At 37.2% G+C, this 20298-nt stretch overlaps 1 protein-coding gene across 2 annotated transcripts in view; it reads right to left on the reverse strand.

The window, feature by feature from the left end:
• Nucleotides 1-417: 417 nt before the first annotated feature.
• Nucleotides 418-20298, reverse strand: part of rcan2 (regulator of calcineurin 2) — a 91587-nt gene continuing 71706 nt past the window's right edge. For both annotated transcript variants that reach the window (XM_066704938.1, XM_066704929.1), the window contains one exon: nucleotides 418-5439. In XM_066704938.1, coding sequence (XP_066561035.1) covers nucleotides 5279-5439 — 161 coding nt within the window. In that variant the 3' untranslated portion in view covers nucleotides 418-5278. The remainder of the gene's footprint in view (nucleotides 5440-20298) is intronic.

Below are 20298 nucleotides of genomic sequence, written 5' to 3' on the forward strand. Positions count from 1 at the left end.
TTGTGCACAGAGAATCATTTTTACAAATCACATATAATAATGCTTGGTGCTGGTGACCGTATTATATGGAAGATTTGTGTATTGGCAAATTAATTTCATTTCTGTTATCTTTATTATACATTTTGCACAAATAAACATACAATATGAGTCTCCCAAATGGGATGGCACATCACCTTGAATATCCATGTTGTTATGTTAAGCTCCTACATCCTACAGGATGTAGATTTACAGGTTTATATAGATACGTGTGTCGGATCTTCACCTCTCAAGGAATTTTAGATTCAGATTTTAGATTTTGGCAGCTAATGTATTTACCTGAATATCTGGAAACCATATTCGATCAGTTATTTCCCCCCTTATAAGCAAATAAACTCAACAGTGGAGTTGGAAGTAACAGAAAACACCAGGAAAGCAAAGTAAAACCAAACTCTTTATTACTACTGTAGAATCTGTTGAACTACTTGTATGTTGCTACAATGAATATTTGTACAAAAATGCAGTAAAAATAGTATTGATTAATATATACAGATATGTCACATTAGTGTAGGCAGGCAGGTCATACATGTAGATGACAATTACATTGATGATCTTGCACAATAATACACAATATAGATATTGTTTACCAACATCAGAGGTACTACTTTCCATTCCAACACTTTCAGAAAAAAACAGGTACAATATAGATTTTTAAACTCTCTGAAAATGGGTGTTAGGAAACAATAATAATAAAAATAACACCACCACCAGCAACAATAATAGTTATACAAAAATAAAAAACAGACATAAATGACAGTGCAGGATTCTAATATAGGTGCAAAAGAACATAAAAACAGAAGGGAAATCTGAGTGTGTACAATAGGATATGTAGTACAATCTGGACCATCTTTTAATAAGGGTGTGACTATAATATAGTATCTAACTCTGATTAAGCAGGCAGCCACATCTGCATCACCACTACAACAATGACTAAATGTAGTGTAAAATATACCTCAGCTAAACACTCCAGATCTTGTAATTTCAAGGAGAATCAACCCAGTAAGGCATCTGAATGAGACTAATGGCTATAATCTGTAATCCAGTGCTACTGTGGCCAGACCAACACTACCACTATACATCGTTTATTAGTTATCAGATGATTATAGTAACTTCCAGGTAACTGTCATGGGAAAATCATGGAGTATTTTGTTTCCAATTAAATAACAATGGAGCAGTGTCTGATCTTGTCAAATGCATGTTCACAAACAGGTATTTCTTGGTCTGCTTTCAGATTTAATTTTTATCTTGTTGATCTAGCGTTCAGTAATTGATGGTTGCAAATCCAATTCGACTTTAATCTGAGACCTGTTAAATGTCAAACTTAAGTAAATCAGGTGAATTTGGTTAACCCTTTAAACAATGTTTTGAGAGTATTAATAATAATTAATAATATACTTATTATTATTGAAAGTATTATTGCTTTGCCTTTGTTCTTGTCTTGTTTTTTGCAGAAGACCTAGGACACAAATTAGAATAATGAATTCAAAAACAAATCAAGGCAAGTGCTGAATCACATATATTAAGCACTATATTAAGAACATGGAGTAATGTACTGCTGAATCCTGTGGGTCAGCCGTAGGGTCAGTAAAACCATAAACAATCTCATGTAATGACGGAGAGCGAATCAATCTCAGTTCTTTGATGAAAGTAAAAAAAAACACCTAACAGAAAGAAGACAGGGCACAGATAACTTCCAGCAAATAACTGCAGTTAATGGAATAAACTGATATGTTTTATAGTAATAGTATTATTATTAGTTTGTTTGTTTGTTTGTTTTTAAAAGGAGGTTGTATAGGTTCATGGTGTTTAACATCATAATCTTCATCATGAGCAGGTCTGACATCCAGGGCTGAGGATATAAACTGCTAATTTCTCAATTTATCAGGGATTAACACACACGTGTGCTTGTGGCTTTATTCGAACCATGATTCTCTGAGTGACTGCATGTAAAAAATAAAGGAATATGATACAAGAATTATTTGCTGCTGATTACAGAAGAACTTTAGCTCGTACAATGACACAGCACCTGACAAATGCAGAGCATGATCCAGACAGCCATGATAAACAGAACATATTGGTAAAGCATAGATATTGTTACTAGTTTTACCAAAATCAATATCAAGCTTCTGGCAAAATGTAAGGCGTGGACCCACACAAAAACAAATGGTGTGAAATGAGTTTATCACTGCTTTACTCTGTGGAGGACTGTCTCTCCTCAGCCATGCCCAGAGAGCTGCCAATAAGCCCTTTGAGTGACAGCAGGTCTTGTACACTGATGCCTGAGAAACATGGAAGCGTATAGCGTACTGGAAAAAAGACTTATGAGATAACACTGCATATTTTGCAATAAGTATTGTTCTATATCATGGCATGTTTTACAGTTTATGAATGAAGACTCTTGGGCTGTGGTCTTCATTTACTAGTCTTTCAAATTAATGTTTGACTAAACAACAGTGTACAACATGCTATTTTTTCAAAAACAATGTCCAGCCTTGAATGCAAGTGATATCCCACTGTCTATCAAATATCAAACTATCCTCAAGTATAATGGATAGAAAGCATAAACATCAACACCCATAAAGACTACTATAATACATTATTATTATTATTATTATTATTATTATTACTATTATCATTCTTCTCCTTCTTATTATCGTCACTGCCACTATTGCCATTGCCATAGCTCAGTGGAATAATTGTATGTACTGAAACAGCAAAAAATACCGATGTGCACAACACTATGACATTTCATTATTGAAATATTTCTGGAGCACGGCGTTTTGCACTTTTCATAGATTAAATCATCGGGATAGTCGGTGTGCTCCATTCTGTAAAACAGTCTGCCCCAGGAATATAGGTGGCCTGACCTCTACTGGCTATGAGTATATAACATAATAGTGAATTTATTTCTGGGGCAAAGCCATTTTCATATACAGTACACCTTTGGAACAGTAGGCAACTCGAACACCCAGCAAAACTGTTCTGGCCTTCTGCTCTCCACTCCTACTCATTTTAAGTGTAAACCACATGATACAAAACAATAATTATTGCGAAAGAACCCAGTGTTATCTCATAATGTTGCTTTTTTCTGTGGCACTAATGCACTTCCATAGAAAACACTGAAGCACTTTAAAACATACAACTTTAAAAGTGATTTAAAAATAAATAAATCAAGGGATAATAGCAAATGTTTTGTTCCCTTCCTTTTACTCCACACTGAGTATTCTGAGCCATGCAAGATAACCAAGTATCTTTCAATTAAACTGTCATTTACTGTAAGTAATTATAGCAGTTTTAGCTATTTTCTATTTCTATCTAATGTATTTTGGTTTCCCTGTCTATAGTCGATTTCAATTTTAGTGTAATAAGAATGAATTTCTCTAAGTAACTCTCTAAGAGTCAATAGGTTTACCAATATATATCTTTCCACACCTGCTGAGTACTGCTTGATTGATTTTCAGAGATTTGTTTCCTCAAAATAATTGTTTGTCATTAGGACAAAATATGTTATACTTCAATAACACATAATGTAATCCAATTTAAATTGTCCTATTGGATTTCTTCAAAGATCTTTTATTGGGGGGGGGGGGTGGCGGGCATGCATTGCTTTATAGAATCCAGCCATTGATGATGGACAGTACAAAAGCCTGTTGTTTGTTCATTTAGCTTTACAATCTCCATTGTGTTTTGCAGCATGTTATCCAAATGTATTCTTAAACCCACTGAGTAACAAAAGTGTATAAAAGGAGAACTGAATTAAGGGTCGCAGTCTCAGAGAGTCACAGTGTTCGGATATTGTGTGAAGCTATACATGTTTAGCACAAGATGATAACCAACTATCTAAAGTACATTTCAGTTCACTTCACTTGTTAACATTTGTAATGGGCACCATAAGTTTCCTATGCTGATAAAAATACCAAGACTTTGTTGTCTAGATCAGACAATGCACACTGACAAACTAGTGACACTGAGTTTGGAGGACAAGATAAGGAAGAGACAGAACAGGGAAGAAGAAAAACAATACTTTCATGCAATCCTTTCTCCTTTCTTGTCATCAATTATATAATAGCACTTGGAAAAGTTTTAATTACTTTGACAGTGTTTTTCCTCTTGTAGTCATCACACATTTATGTTCTACTAAATGCATTTTAGGAACTTAACACACAAAGAGTGTTGTTTTCTTGCATCCACTGCAGCCATGCATTCTGTTAGGAATCTCTTTAATGGTCGTTGACTGATAAAATTATTTCATTAAATGGTTACCATGCAATTTGCCAGATAGCTACTGAAGTAAAAAAAAACACACAGTTTAACAGACTCTGGCTTTGTCTAATGGTGTCTGACTGGCTTTCCATTTCAGTAGATGAGTGTTTTCAGTGAAAGAGGCCATACAGTACTTTTTTAACAGAGCCTTTGTAACAGGACAGGAACACAGAAGATGCACATTTAAGAAAAATCACAGAATTGGAATATCAGCTTACATACATTTACACTACAAGATGGTGCATGGCCTAAAATGTTTATATTTTCTGTCAGTCATGTAGATAGCCAGAAACACAGCCAGTCGTTGATGGACAGTAACTCACAGCAAACAGAACAAAGTCAGTGCATGCTGGGTAAAATTCTAAGCTTTCTGATGTCAAAGTGATTCTTATGTAAGAGTCATCCTCGGACCAGCTCCAGTACGTGAAAACCAATGCTGTTTTGATTCTGATTATGTCAACTCATGCAGCTGTGTATTTATGTCACTTCTGTGACTAGCATGCCCTTATAGAAATGCACTATTCATTTACGCTGCTGTTATCCACAGTGATAAGCAGTTTTATGAGACCTAAGCTAAAATTCCAGCAGGCGACCAGTTGGCATCTTAATGTAAAACCACTGCTCCTAGTGGTTGGAGACTGTAGTACCATTTTGAGGCACAACTCTTACTGCTTAAAGCTGCCTACCAGGTGATTTGTTATTAAAATAAAGCCACAAAAGGGGTGGGTGGAAGAGGTCATGATACACAAAGTAATGCCAACAGTACAAGACCATGTGATCGCACATTAACAGCTGTGTGTTACAAACAAGGTATACACAGAACAAGCCCCTTCTAGCCCTTTTGACAGGACTGACCGGACAGCGAAGGGTTACTGAACATGAAAGATCCTGTGAGGGAAATACGATTGTGTTCCGTAAGAAACAACCGTGTTTGAACGAGACAGTGGAAGGGCAACACTTTCCTTCTCCAGTGCACAGTTCAGTGAGACACGGCAGTGGGAAGGTCAGGACGTCTGGTCTGAATTATTTTTGGTTTAGGACAATTCTTTGGTTCTTCCTCCTCCTCGTTGTCACTGTCGCAGACGTGGACCACCACGCTGGGGGTTGACTCTGTGCCTGCATGGAGCTCATACTTCTCACCTGGAGAGGAAAAAAAAAAAGCATGAAGAGGAGGTGGAATAGGCCAGCAGGCCTGTGCTGAATGCCACTGTCAGAGCAGAAATATTTCCCTGATGATCCAGGAAGAACAAAACACAATAGCTGCTTATTGACATCTCTGTAATGTGATTCTAAGAACAAGGAATCCAATGATTGTCTTCTGCACTAAAATAAATGATCACCAACTACGACTACTTCTTTATATTTCCTTCCTATCACAGCAATTATTTATTATAACAGATAATTAATTTTACACAACAGATAATTAGACATAAACAATTAAATTGTATTATTTTGACAAGAGATTACCTAGCCACTGTACATGACTTTCTACTTTTGAGTAATATAGAAAATCTGAATCGCTATAGTATATAAACTCTAGATGGCACTATTGTTGAGAGAAAAACAAACTCCATAATATGATGTATAGGTTAGTTTGCTTAGACAAAATACAGTATATTCAAGGAACAAAATAAGCAATCTTCTGTTAAATCTATTTTTGTCAAAGAGACTTAACAGCATATTAAGAAAAAAAACATGCCTTTAATGAATCGATAATGACTCAGCCCTTTTATGTTCCATTCATAAACCATGAATCATAGGTGCAAGTGATCGTTTTATGAATTAACTTTTAACAAATGGAAGCAGATATCAAAGAGAAAAGCTTTTCACAACAAGAGATTGTCATTGGAACAGAAGAGAATGAGATGTTTTGAGGTGTAAGGAAAACAAAACATGCATTCCCTTTTACTACACAATAAAATGTTGTCATTCCACATTCAAGTGTCCGACAAAGCTCATCTCTAAAAACATCATTTGCCAGGACACTTGAGTGCAGAGTATTAAAAGGGAATTAGAACATATCATACCAGTTTGTGAAATGAGGAGGGGCGGTCACTGCCCACCACCTACAATCTTTCCCACAGTGTTCATCTCAAAGCGGCAGTGCCGAGTCAAGATTGTTGAGATTGTGCTTGCCCGATTCATGAGTCACAAAAGAAAAATGCTGTTTTTGTTCAGTGTCTGTAATGAAAAGATTTACAGCTAGCATGACCACCCTCATGTCCACTTAGAAAAGAATCATGGTCAAATGTTCCAAAGAGTGTGGACTATATTTCAGCCCAGAAACGCCAAACAGCTGTTAATGACCAAATATAAATTACCACCAGACTGATAACAAGAGGACAAAATTATAGCCTGACCCAAAGAGACGGGAAATATTGTGTTTTGAACAGCGAGTTCTTTAACAAAAACATGCCTTATCTTTTAGTTTTCATTGGCACTCCATTTATAAAAGAATATATGTATGTAAGTAAGAATGTATATATATACAGTGAGGGAAAAAAAGTATTTGATCCCCTGCTGATTTTGTACGTTTGCCCACTGACAAAGAAATGATCAGTCTATAATTTTAATGGTAAGTGTAATTTAACAGTGAGAGACAGAATAACAACAACAAAATACAGAAAAACGCATTTCAAAAAAGTTATACATTGATTTGCATGTTAATGAGGGAAATAAGTATTTGACCCCTTTGACTTAGTACTTGGTGGCAAAACCCTTGTTGGCAATCACAGAGGTCAGACGTTTCTTGTAGTTGGCCACCAGGTTTGCACATATCTCAGGAGGGATTTTGTCCCACTCCTCTTTGCAGATCCTCTCCAAGTAATTAAGGTTTCGAGGTTGACATTTGGCAACTCGAACCTTCACCTCCCTCCACAGATTTTCTATGGGATTAAGGTCTGGAGACTGGCTAGGCCACTCCAGGACCTTAATGTGCTTCTTCTTGAGCCACTCCTTTGTTGCCTTGGCTGTGTGTTTTGGGTCACTGTCATGCTGGAATACCCATCCACGACCCATTTTCAATGCCCTGGCTGAGGGAAGGAGGTTCTCACCCAAGATTTCACGGTACATGGCCCCATCTATTGTCCCTTTGATGCGGTGCAGTTATCCTGTCCCCTTAGCAGCAAAACGCCCCCAAAGCATAATGTTTCCAACTCCATGTTTGACGGTGGGGATGGTGTTCTTGGGGTCATTCCTCCTCCTCCAAACACGGCAAGTTGAGTTGATGCCCAAGAGCTCGATTTTGGTCTCATCTGACCACAACATTTTCACCCAGAACATCATTCAGATGTTCATTGGCAGACTTCAGATGGGCCTGTACATGTGCTTTCTTGAGCAGGGGGACCTTGCGGGCGCTGCAGGATTTCAGTCCTTCACGGCGTAGTGTGTCACCAATTGTTTTCTTGGTGACTATGGTCCCAGCTGCCTTGAGATCATTAACAAGATCCTCCCGTGTAGTTCTGGGCTGATTCCTCACCGTTCTCATGATCATTGAAACTCCACGAGGTGAGATCTTGCATGGAGCCCCAGACCGAGGGAGACTGACAGTTATTTTGTGTTTCTTCCATTTGCAAATAATCGCACCAACTGTTGTCACCTTCTCGCCAAGCTGCTTGGCGATGGTCTTGTAGCACATTCCAGCCTTGTGTAGGTCTACAATCTTGTTCCTGACATCCTTGGACAGCTCTTTGGTCTTGGCCATGGTGGAGAGTTTGGAATCTGATTGATTGATTGCTTCTGTGGACAGGTGTCTTTTATACAGGTAACGAGCTGAGATTAGGAGCACTCCCTTTAAGAGAGTGCTCCTAATCTCAGCTCGTTACCTGTATAAAAGACACCTGGGAGCCAGAAGTCTTGCTGATTGATAGGGGATCAAATACTTTTTTCCCTAATTAACATGCAAATCAATTTATAACTTTTTTGAAATGCGTTTTTCTGGATTCTTTTGTTGTTATTCTGTCTCTCACTGTTAAAATACACCTACCATTAAAATTATAGACTGATAATTTCTTTGTCAGTGGGCAAACATACAAAATCAGCAGGGGATCAAATACTTTTTTCCCTCACTGTATATATATATATATTAGTCTACTTCCCATCTTATACTTATCTTATTTTTGATGTAGCATTGTTGTAGATACATTCAATAAGAGTTATATAGGTTTCTTAGAGCCCTGACGACTGAGATTGTATATATTGAATGAAATGCTTTCTCGTAGTAAACCAACCCCAAGCACAGGGGAAACTCATATTCTCTGCATGTGTCCGGTACTTGTAAAACTTGTACATGAACCAATGTATTATATCCACTTCTGAATCCTCCTTGCTCTCTTGGTTGGGCGAAATCCAGGGTGTATTGAAGCTGATGTGTTAATGTCCTTGGGAAGGAGTCTAATAGGCCTATAGATCTTCAGATCTTTGTCTCCTTTTTTGTGAAGGAGATTGAAAGTTGCATCAATCTACTACTCTCTAGTATTTGTTTAATTTTGAGACATTTTGTAAAATATTTTGCAATCATTTTCTCAATTTCTTCTCCATCTTATTTTAGCATCTCCACAGTGATTACATTATCTCCAGGTGTTTTTCCATTTTTCATGTTCTTTATGGCATAGCCTACTTCTTCTAGAATCACATCTGCTATTTCACTTGTGTTCATTGAGACCTCTTCGTCTTTACTGCTGTCATCACTACTATATGTCTACTATATACTACACTCACCTAAAGGATTATTAGGAACACCATACTAATACTGTGTTTGACCCCCTTTCGCCTTCAGAACTGCCTTAATTCTACGTGGCATTGATTCAACAAGGTGCTGAAAGCATTCTTTAGAAATGTTGGCCCATATTGATAGGATAGCATCTTGCAGTTGATGGAGATTTGTGGGATGCACATCCAGGGCATGAAGCTCCCGTTCCACCACATCCCAAAGATGCTCTATTGGGTTGAGATCTGGTGACTGTGGGGGCCAGTTTAGTACAGTGAACTCATTGTCATGTTCAAGAAACCAATTTGAAATGATTCAACCTTTGTGACATGGTGCATTATCCTGCTGGAAGTAGCCATCAGAGGATGGGTACATGGTGGTCATAAAGGGATGGACATGGTCATAAACAATGCTCAGGTAGGCCGTGGCATTTAAACGATGCCCAATTGGCACTAAGGGGCCTAAAGTGTGCCAAGAAAACATCCCCCACACCATTACACCACCACCAGCAGCCTGCACAGTGGTAACAAGGCATGATGGATCCATGTTCTCATTCTGTTTACGCCAAATTCTGACTCTACCATCTGAATGTCTCAACAGAAATCGAGACTCATCAGACCAGGCAACATTTTTCCAGTCTTCAACTGTCCAATTTTGGTGAGCTTGTGCAAATTGTAGCCTCTTTTTCCTATTTGTAGTGGAGATGAGTGGTACCCGGTGGGGTCTTCTGCTGTTGTAGCCCATCTGCCTCAAGGTTGTACGTGTTGTGGCTTCACAAATGCTTTGCTGCATACCTCGGTTGTAACGAGTGGTTATTTCAGTCAAAGTTGCTCTTCTATCAGCTTGAATCAGTCGGCCCATTCTCCTCTGACCTCTAGCATCAACAAGGCATTTTCGCCCACAGGACTGCCGCATACTGGATGTTTTTCCCTTTTCACACCATTCTTTGTAAACCCTAGAAATGGTTGTGCGTGAAAATCCCAGTAACTGAGCAGATTGTGAAATACTCAGACCGGCCCGTCTGGCACCAACAACCATGCCACGCTCAAAATTGCTTAAATCACCTTTCTTTCCCATTCAGACATTCAGTTTGGAGTTCAGGAGATTGTCTTGACCAGGACCACACCCCTAAATGCATTGAAGCAACTGCCATGTGATTGGTTGGTTAGATAATTGCATTAATGAGAAATTGAACAGGTGTTCCTAATAATCCTTTAGGTGAGTGTATATGCCTATATGTTTCTGTAGAATTCTTCCACTATTCTGAAAATCATATTTAGTTTTTAATGTGCCATCATCAATTTTCAGGGCAATGATTTGATTCTTTCCTATTTGGAGGTGTTTTATGCTTTTGATGTTCCCATTATTTTCAATGTTTTTTTAAGTAGGTTGCTATTACATTGACATCTTCAGTAATACGTTTCCTTATGGTCTTGCACAGGTCAATGTAATTAATATTTGATTTGTTGTATTGACTGGGTTTCATTTTTCTTCTTTTTATCTTGTTTTGATGTATTGGATCCTCCTTGCAATTTCCATGGTGTCACTCATTATTTTAGTGAACAGCTGTGATGCATCTAGGTCTTTTTGTTGGTCATAAAGTACATTCAATCTGTTCTTCAATTCTAATTTGTGCTCCTCTTATTTCTGAGATTAATTATGTTGATTTAATTGTTTGGTTTCTTGATTGGTTTTCTTTTTTCCACTTTGGAATTGAGATTAGTTCTGAACCAAAACATTCTGTGGTAGCTTCTAGTACTGAATCTGTTTAGTACTGTGCAGTATTCTATTATATGTTTACAGTTCGTTAAGATGTAATCTATTTCACTCTTTCCTCTATTAGGACTTCTCCAGGTCAATTTTCTTGTCGGATTTTTCTTGAAGAGGGAATCTGTAATAAAAATATTTGCATTTTCTACAAATTCCACTAATCTATCACCCCTTTCATTCAATCTGAATATCTATATTTACCTACACTACTGGTCAAAAGTTTTAGAACACCCCCATTTTTCCAGTTTTTATAGAAATGTAGGCAGTTCAAGTGTAGTGAATAACCTGAAATGGTACAAAGGTAAGCGGTAAACTGCCAGGTTAAAAAAATTAAAGTTTAGGTTACCAAAAACTGAAAAATAATGTACATTTCAGAGTTATATATATACTGTGTTGATACACATTATTTGGCAGTGTTACGCACAGCTCCTGTGCAGAAGTTGTATTCCTACAATGCACACATTGGGTAAAGGTACAGTCTGCTCCAGGGGAGGGGGTCTCATTCAGACAGTCAGAGATCACTCTGATTTCTTTGCAAATAGGCTTGTTTTGTTCAGAACAACCTAACGATTAATCCATTATTTATTATTTGATGTTCTATCAAACACAGAGAAGTTCAGATCCAATTACGTAAAATTGTTGTGTATTAGTAAACTGTAAACAGAGTTTTCCATCTTGACATTTTGAGCTCTCTACGGGTGTGTGTTGCTTCTACCAAAACGTGGATGGTCTTGTTTGATCAGTAGACTGTCTGGTTCCAGAATATGTCATAATTGTCAATATTTTCTGAGATTTTGTATTCCTACTCAGCCAAAGTATCGGCTTTCATGGGATACCAAACACTTTGCAAACAACACAACAAGATGATTTTTTTTTTTTTTAATTTGTTCTATGCTTTAATTTTAGTACATAGAGACAATAAACTGCATACATTTCAATAAAAACTGGAAAAATGCAGGTGTTCTAAAACTTTTGACCTGTAGTGTAGGTCTCATCATGTTTTTGGTTTACAATTTTTTCCATTTAAGTCTCTTATAACAATTTTAAAGTGTGTTCTTTCCTTTTTCATGTAGTTGTCCTATCAATAAGGAATCAAGTTAAACTGAGCTTAACTGAACAACTTATGATTTGCAGATGACATAAACACATAAAGACCTGCAGAACTCTCAGATGCAAACAAGAAAAGTTGACTTAAAATGAATCAGATGGATCAGAGAACAAACTAAAATATGTGACATCATAGAAAGAGTAAAGAAATAAAATGGCAATGGGTTGGACACATTGCAAGAACAGATCAAAAATGGACAAAGGAAGTTATAGAATGGATCCCAAAATCCCACAAAGATAAAATAATAAGCTGCAGATCGAAGCAAATGGAAACATCTTGGGAAGGACTTCATCCAGGAGTGGATCGATATGATGGTAATGATAATGATTATCTCTCTCACTCTATACATGAATACATATATACACTGATCAGCCATAACATTATGACCACCTGCCTAATATTGTGTAGGTCCCCCTTTTGCAGCCAAAACAACCCTGACCCGTCGAGGCATGGACTCCACTAGCCCTCTGAAGGTGTGCTGTGGTATCTGGCACCAAGACGTTAGCAGCAGATCCTTTAAGTCCTGTAAGTTGCAAGGTGTGGCCTCCATGGATCGGACTTGTTTGTCCAGCACATCCCACAGATGCTCGATTGGATTGAGATCTGGGGAATTTGGAGGCCAAGTCAACCCCACAAGAGCTGCAGTTTTGGAGATGCTCTAACCCAGTCGTCTAGCCATCACAATTTGGCCCTTGTCAAAGTCGCTCAGATCCTTACGCTTGCCCATTTTTCCTGCTTCTAACACATCAACTTTGAGGACAAAATGTTCACTTGCTGCCTAATATATCCCACCCACTGACAGGTGCCATGATAACGAGATTATCAGCGTTATTCACTTCACCTGTCAGTGGTCATAATGTTATGGCTGATCGGTATATATATTTTTTTATTATTATTATTATTATTATTATACTTATTTTTTTGCAAAATATACTCTGTACATATTTGTTCAAGATAGTATGGAAATCGAAATGAATTAAAAGTTGAATGCAATATCCTTCAAGCAATATGTTTAAGACTATACTGCAAGGTCTATTTATTGTATGACTGGAGGAAATTTTCAATAAATACTACTGCTTTGAAGCAGTTTAAGTTTTAATGCCACTTTCTGAAAGGATCTTATTCGGCTGCACAGAAGAATGACTCAGTACTTCTTTTCCCATTCTTCCCTGAGGCATCAGCTAATTTCTCAGCCATAGAATGACGTCAATGCTGCTCGCTAACGCCAAGGGCCAATTGGTCAGTGTCAAACAGGGAGCACGCTTGATCAGCTTATCACAGCAACACCAGACATGGAAAACTATGAACTTATAAATATCAAAAAGCTTTATACAGAAAATTCTCATAGAATGGCAAAAAGATAAAACTGAATTATTGTGTGGAGATTGCATTTGTGAAGTATGTGAATGGAGAGTCGGCAAAGTCAGCTTAATGATTTTTCTGCGATGCGTGTATTATATTTGGGAAGAGGCTAATATAGCGATGAGCCGGACACTTGCACTTACACAATATGCAGTGACTTGCCATAGTTACTTATCACAAACAATTTTATTTCACTTCACTAATAACTATATAAACAAAGTGGTCCATATAAAAGAGAAAACAACCAAAAGAAGACCAATTGATGTCAAAAGCTAACTATTAATTAACAAACATTCAGCTTAATGTTTATTTAAATTCAACATCACATTGCTCTATGTCCAAATTCTATGATGGGTGTGAAACGATAAGAATAATTTTTGTGGAAGTGTAAAATAACAAAAGCACCTACGGTACGCAAAACCCCATGGTGATTTGTCAAAACAACATTGCACAAGAGCCATATTGAAACTATTAATTTCAAAAACCATATATGACAAGAAAAATCACTTGAAAGATTGTTCCAGTAAAACACTGGAGTGTTAATGTGAAGGTTTGGTAATATTTAACAATCCAGCTTTGGTTCCATGACATACCCTCAGGAAGGTGACTTGTAGATTTTTTTCAACACCCTAATGACCCTAAACTCACAGCCCGAATACATCTTAATTACAAGAGAGAAGAACAGAAGAATAACAGAGTGTTCACATTGCCACATAAATACATTAGATTTTGATTAAAACTTTGATTAAAACTTGCAGTTAAAAAGCGATATGTATTTTATTTGAAAATGTTGCTACATCATGCACATTTTATTTATATATAAATAATGTAGAGAAAATAATTCAATACTTGGCATACTTGGCATTATCCAAGCTATTATTAGCTGCTGTTAATTAACAGTAGACTAACTGCAAATTATGGATGTCCAAATATGAATTAGTTCCCCATCTACACAATCTTAGCAATGCATTATGCACAGAACAGCTAGATCCAAATAATGCCATTCATTAATGCTGGATAATAACATGACTCACACCTCAATTACTTCTTTAAGCTTTTCCCGCGGATGTGCTGGGGACAGATGGATGTCATCTTCATAATTGGGTTATGCATGGAGCCCAAGTGTTACTCGCCAAGTCTATTTTTACCACATTCTTTCAGCAAAGCCAAACAATAATAAAAAAATCTCCCTGATTCACTATTTCTTAAATATACAACATTCCTTAGGAACAGTCCAAAAATAAACTGCTACAGTACATCTCAGATTTTCTTTCCAATTGTACATGAATCTCGATTACAGACAGAAAAAAAAACTGGGGGGGGGGGGAATGAAAGGCCTCCATTTCCTTTCTGTAAACACTTGAAAATACAAAATCGAAAAACACAGACACTGAATCAAAGATATGATCTGTGAATACTACTTCATGCACAGGGGTACTGCACATACATATACAACTTTGGCTGGCTGTTATTCTTTCATTGAATTTAGTAAAGAACGTTTGTAAATACATTTTTTTGTTTGGCAAACTGCCCAAGTACATAGACGAAGCTGGCTTATGAAACAGACCCTATTGGTTAGAACATTTTTATTTCTTCACAATCAAACTGGTGAATACAAGCATGGGCAACACTGTGGACTACAGTCATGGCACAGACTGGTTCACATGGACCTCACACCCCTGATATACACATATAGTATTAACCACACAATGATTTCTGACAATTGAGTCATAATAATATTAACATTGATTTGCTGAATATGCCATTTACTACAACATTATTCAGATAATAATAATAATAATAATAATAATAATAATAATAATAATAATAATAATAATAATAATAATAATAATAATAGAGCTACATGGATATTCAGTATAAACTGAGTGGTGCATGAGTGTTTACTAATAAAGTGAAGCCATGATATCCCCTCTCTTTTTGTCCATAAGCATTGGGACCTTGTTCACAGGCTGAGGGCCGAACCATGATGTCTGAGAGAAAGGCACAGTCTTTCCGAGTCAGAATCACAGTGGCAGCAATCCCAGGACACTGTGGGTTCTGTTACTTTCTTACAACAGAGAGAAGGAAACGCAGACACAGTACTGTTCACATTTCACTGTAGAGTTCAGCTTACCCTAGGTTTTGTTTATTGTTCAACAAAAGTATTTAGGTCATGCATACACACCATTTTTCACCATCCCAGTGGGGAATTCATGACTTTTGTTTTTGGTAGTGGGTTAACCACATTTAAAATCTAGCATAACCAATTTCACTCATATCTTTGATTCCAAGCTAAGGGATGGGAAAAAGGTTGGCAAATATGTCTTTGTGGTCCTTAAATCCCTATCAACAGCATAGAGAATTTTTGGCAAATGTTTCTTCATCTATCTGGCAGCAGATGTTTAGTACAAATGCATTCGGTCTTTTTATTTTATAAGCACAAACAGCTGCATAGATTCTGTGTCAACAAGAGGCCTTTTACTTCAATACAAGGTCCTTTAGCAGAGCTGTAGCACACATTGCATTAAGGCAATTAGCCTCTGGATGACTCTCAAGTACTTCATTTACTTATTTGCTTGTTTGTTAATTAATTTACTAAACACTAATGTATGTATGTATGCATGCATGTCTGTCTGCATTTTTGTTTAGAAATATAGGCTTTATTTCCACCCCATTGTCCCTACTGGAAATACAACTATCTTGCTTATTGCACAGAATGATTTCATTTAGGATTCGAATTGGAGCCTTGAAAATCAGAATATTACTTTTTGACCAGTTAAAGTACATTTAAAATCCCTGAACCTTATAATGAACATATAAGTAAGTTTCAAACACAATGTGGAGGCACATTTAGTACTCCAAATTAAACCCTGCAGTGCTCACACAAGGTTACAATAGTGGCAGGGATTTCTAAAAAGCACAGAACAATATCAAGAATTGAGTAATGTTCAGTTTATTGTTTCCTGCACTTATAGTAGATATCCTTTACATGTAAAGTAAAACTATACAAGGCTGCAGCGGTTTGAGCAGTGATGCAAAACTTTAAGATATTATGCACTCCCATGCATAGAAACACTCCCATCGGCTTACTGTGCAGACATTAGGTGAGAGGAAAGTTAAGAGCTTTATTAAAGGGACTGAGGTTCAACATTTGAATTTAATTGTTATTGGTAACACCTTGTCATCTTGCCTGGCTTGATTTAATTACTTTCTATGTCAAATAGAACAAGGAAAAACTATTCACAGTCTGAATGATTCACATGTAGTAGTAACTGGAGGAGGTATAAGAGTAATTCCACAAAGTAGTAGGTGTAGTAATGAAAAAAACAAATAGGCAAAAAGTTATTTAAGTAACAGACACACAGTGTTGTTAAAAAACTAAAGTCGTGAATATAAAAGCCTAAGTGAGAAAAAAGCAGACAGTCATGACTCATTAGTTCAGAGTTCAAATATTGACCTGGAAAAAGATCGTGCTGAAGAAACAGGCCGAATCCAAATAATAATGTTTAAGCACCATACCCAGGGTATGTGCAGAACGATTGCTAAAGGTTCATGTGAGAAACTGAAGCACACCCTCCATTGTATTCGTACTGGCACTGCATTTGGTTTAACTAAAAAACACATGATGCTGTCCTTAAAATCTCTTCTTCCAGGAATAATGGCTGACGTGCTGCCTGCTTGGAATAAGAAGCTTTTTCCAGAGCCCCAGACCAGTGGGGTGCGAGAAGGAGCTATTGAATCAATATGTCTTTGATCACTGAAAGTCATGTTCTTTTCTATTAATGAAACTTACTTCAATAGCCCTAGATTAAGTATCACACAGTAGCTAAGTGAGTCATTTCATAATGACTGACGTAATATTCAATCACTTGATATGATGAAGCTCCCTAGAGGCATGAAAGACTGATCACTACCACAACAGTTCATTTTATTACAGATATGAAGTATTAAAAGCATAGTCATGCATCTTGCATTAGATTCAGAGCGCATCCTCTTGATTTAGCACATTACTTCTGGTTATTGGTACTAAATGATTGGGAAACAACAACAATACATCTTGGCACATGTGACCCCATAACTTAAAAGTTAGGTCCAAAAATATTTGAACAGTGACACAATTGTCATCATTTTGGCTCTGTACACCACCACAATGGATTTGAAAGAAAACAATAAAGATGTGCTTTAAGACTTTCATCTTTAATTTGAGGGTAGTTACATCTAAATTGGGTGACCGGTGTAGGAGTTACACCCATTTTTATATGTGGTCCCCCCAGGTTTAGGGGCTCAAAAGTATTTGGACAAACTAACATAATCATGAATTAAATTGTGAGTTTCAATACTTGGTTGCAAATCCTTTGCAGTCAATGACTGCCTGAAGTCTGGAACCCATAGACATAACCAGATGCTGGGTTTCTTCCCTGGTGATGCTCTGCCAGGCCTGTACAGCAGCTGTCTTTAGTTCCTGCTTGTTCTTGAGGCGTTTTGCCTTCAGTTTTTCCTTAGAAATCAAAATAAACCAATCAGAGAGATAGCAGAAACATTAGGTGTGGTCAACTATTTGATACATTCTTAAAAAGAAAGAACGCACTGGTGAGCTTAGGAACACCAAAAGGCATGGAAGACCATGGAAAACAACTGTGGTGGATGACTGAAGAAAAACCCCTTCACAACAGTTGGCCAGATCAAGAACACCCTCCAGGAGGTAGATGTATCTGTGTCAAAGTCAACAATCAAGAGAAGACTTCACCAGAGTAAATACAGAGGGTTTACCACAAGATGTAAACCATTGGTAAGCCCCAAAAACAGGAAGACCAGTTTAGAGTTTGCCCAAAAACATCTAAAGAACCCTGTACAGTTCTGGAACAAAGATCAACTTGTACCAGAATGATGGGAAGAGAAGAGTATGGAGAAGGGAAGGAACTGCTCATGATCCGAAGCATACCACCTCATCTGTGAAGCATGTTATGTCATGGGCATGTATGGCTGCCAAGGGAACTGGTTCCCTTGTATATATTGATGATGTGACTGCTGACAAAAGCAGCAGGATGAATTCTGAAGTGTTTAGGGCTATATTATCTGCCATATGCTTCAAAACTCATTGGACGGTGCTTCACAGTGCAGATAGACAATGACCTGAAGCATACTGCGAAAGCAACCCAAGACTTTTTTAAGGTGAAGAAGTGGAATGCTCTGCAATGGTCAAGTCAATCACCTGACCTGAATCCAATTGAGCAGCATTTCACTTGCTGAAGGCAAAACTGAAGGCAAAATGCCCCAAGAACAAGCAGGAACTAAAGACAGCTGCAGTGCAAGCCTGGCAGAACATCACCAGGGAAGAAACCCAGCATCTGGTGATGTCTATGGATTCCAGTCTTCAGTCGTTAATTGATTGCAAAGGATTTGCCACCAAGTATTGAAACTCACAATTTAATTCATGATTATGTTAGTTTGTCCAAATATTTTTGAGCACATATAAAAATGGGTGTAATTCCTACACCGGTCACCCAATTTGGAATCAAATTAAAGATGAAAGTCTACACTTAAAGGACATATTGATTGTTTCCTTTCAAATCCTTTGCGGTTGCATACAGAGCCTATGGTGTCACTGTCCAAATATTTATGGACCCAAGGACGTGCTCAAATTTGTCAGTACCCTTACAGCTCTTTGAAATAAAGCTTCATTCCTCCTGAAAAGTGATGAAATTAAAAGCTCTTGCATCATGTATACTTGCATGCCTTTGGTATGTCATAGAATAAAGCAAAGAAGCTGTGAAAATAGATTAATTATTGCTCATTCTACAAATATATTTTAAAATGGCCTGGACACATTTGTTGGTACCCCTTAGAAAAGATAATAAATAATTGGATTATAGTGATATTCCAAACTAATTAGTTTCTATAATTAGTAGCACACATGTCTCCAATCTTGTAATCAGTCATTCAGCCTATTTAAATGGAAGAAAGTAGTCACTGTGCCGTTTGGTATCATTGTGTGCACTACACTGAACATGGACCAGAGAAAGCAAAGGAGATCAGAAAGAAAATAATAGACAAATATGGTAAAGGTAAAGGCTACAAGACCATCTCCAAGCAGCTTGATGTTCCTGTGACAACAGTTGCAAATATTATTAAGAAGTTCAAGGTCCATGGAACTGTAGCCAAACTCCCTGGTTGCGGCTGAAAGAGGAAAATCGACTGCAGATTGAACAGAAGGATAGTGCAAATGGCAGAAAAAATGATAATTGCCAAAGAGATACTCCAACAGGATAATGACCCACAACACACAGCTAAAAGCACCCAAGAATGGATAAGAACAAAACATTCGACTGTTCTGAAGTGGCCTTCTATGAGTCCTGATCTGAATCCTATGGAAAGAGCTGAAACATGCAGTCTGGAGAAGGCACCCATAAGACAGCTGGAGCAGTTTGCTCATGAAGAGTGGGCCAAACTACCCGTTAACAGGTGCAGAAGTCTCATTGAGAGCTATAGAAAACGTTTGATTGCAGTGATTGCCTCTAAAGGTTGTTGCAACAAAATATTAGGTTGAGGGTCCCATCATTTTTGTCCATGCCATTTTCATTTGTTTTATTATTTACAATATTATGTTGAAAAAACAAAGTCTGATTTGTATTAATTATGAAATAAACAATGGTGCCAATTGCTTTTGTCAGTTTCAAGTTATTTCAGAGGAAATTATGCATTCTTCGTTTTTTGTGGAGGAGTAGCAACAAATTTGAGCATGTCTGTACCTGTATATACCTATACTAGGAATAGACAGACATCCCTTAGTGTTCATTCTCAATTTTGCTTTTGAGTATCCACTGTAGGAGAAATTAAATAATTTGTCCTTCAGTAGGATGTTTTGGGGGGGGGGATTTATTTTCTTGTTTTGTTTGTTTTTTGTTTTTTTAAATCAGAAGCATTGTAATTTACCATAATGCATGCCAAACATTATTGCATAATTTAGAATATTCCTATATATAATCTTAAAATGATCCAGCTAGCCACTGCTAAAAATAGGAAAATGGATAGCGAGTGACATTTAATATGG

Source organism: Amia ocellicauda, chromosome 1 (assembly GCF_036373705.1).
Source record: "Amia ocellicauda isolate fAmiCal2 chromosome 1, fAmiCal2.hap1, whole genome shotgun sequence".
Classification (NCBI taxonomy): domain Eukaryota; kingdom Metazoa; phylum Chordata; class Actinopteri; order Amiiformes; family Amiidae; genus Amia; species Amia ocellicauda.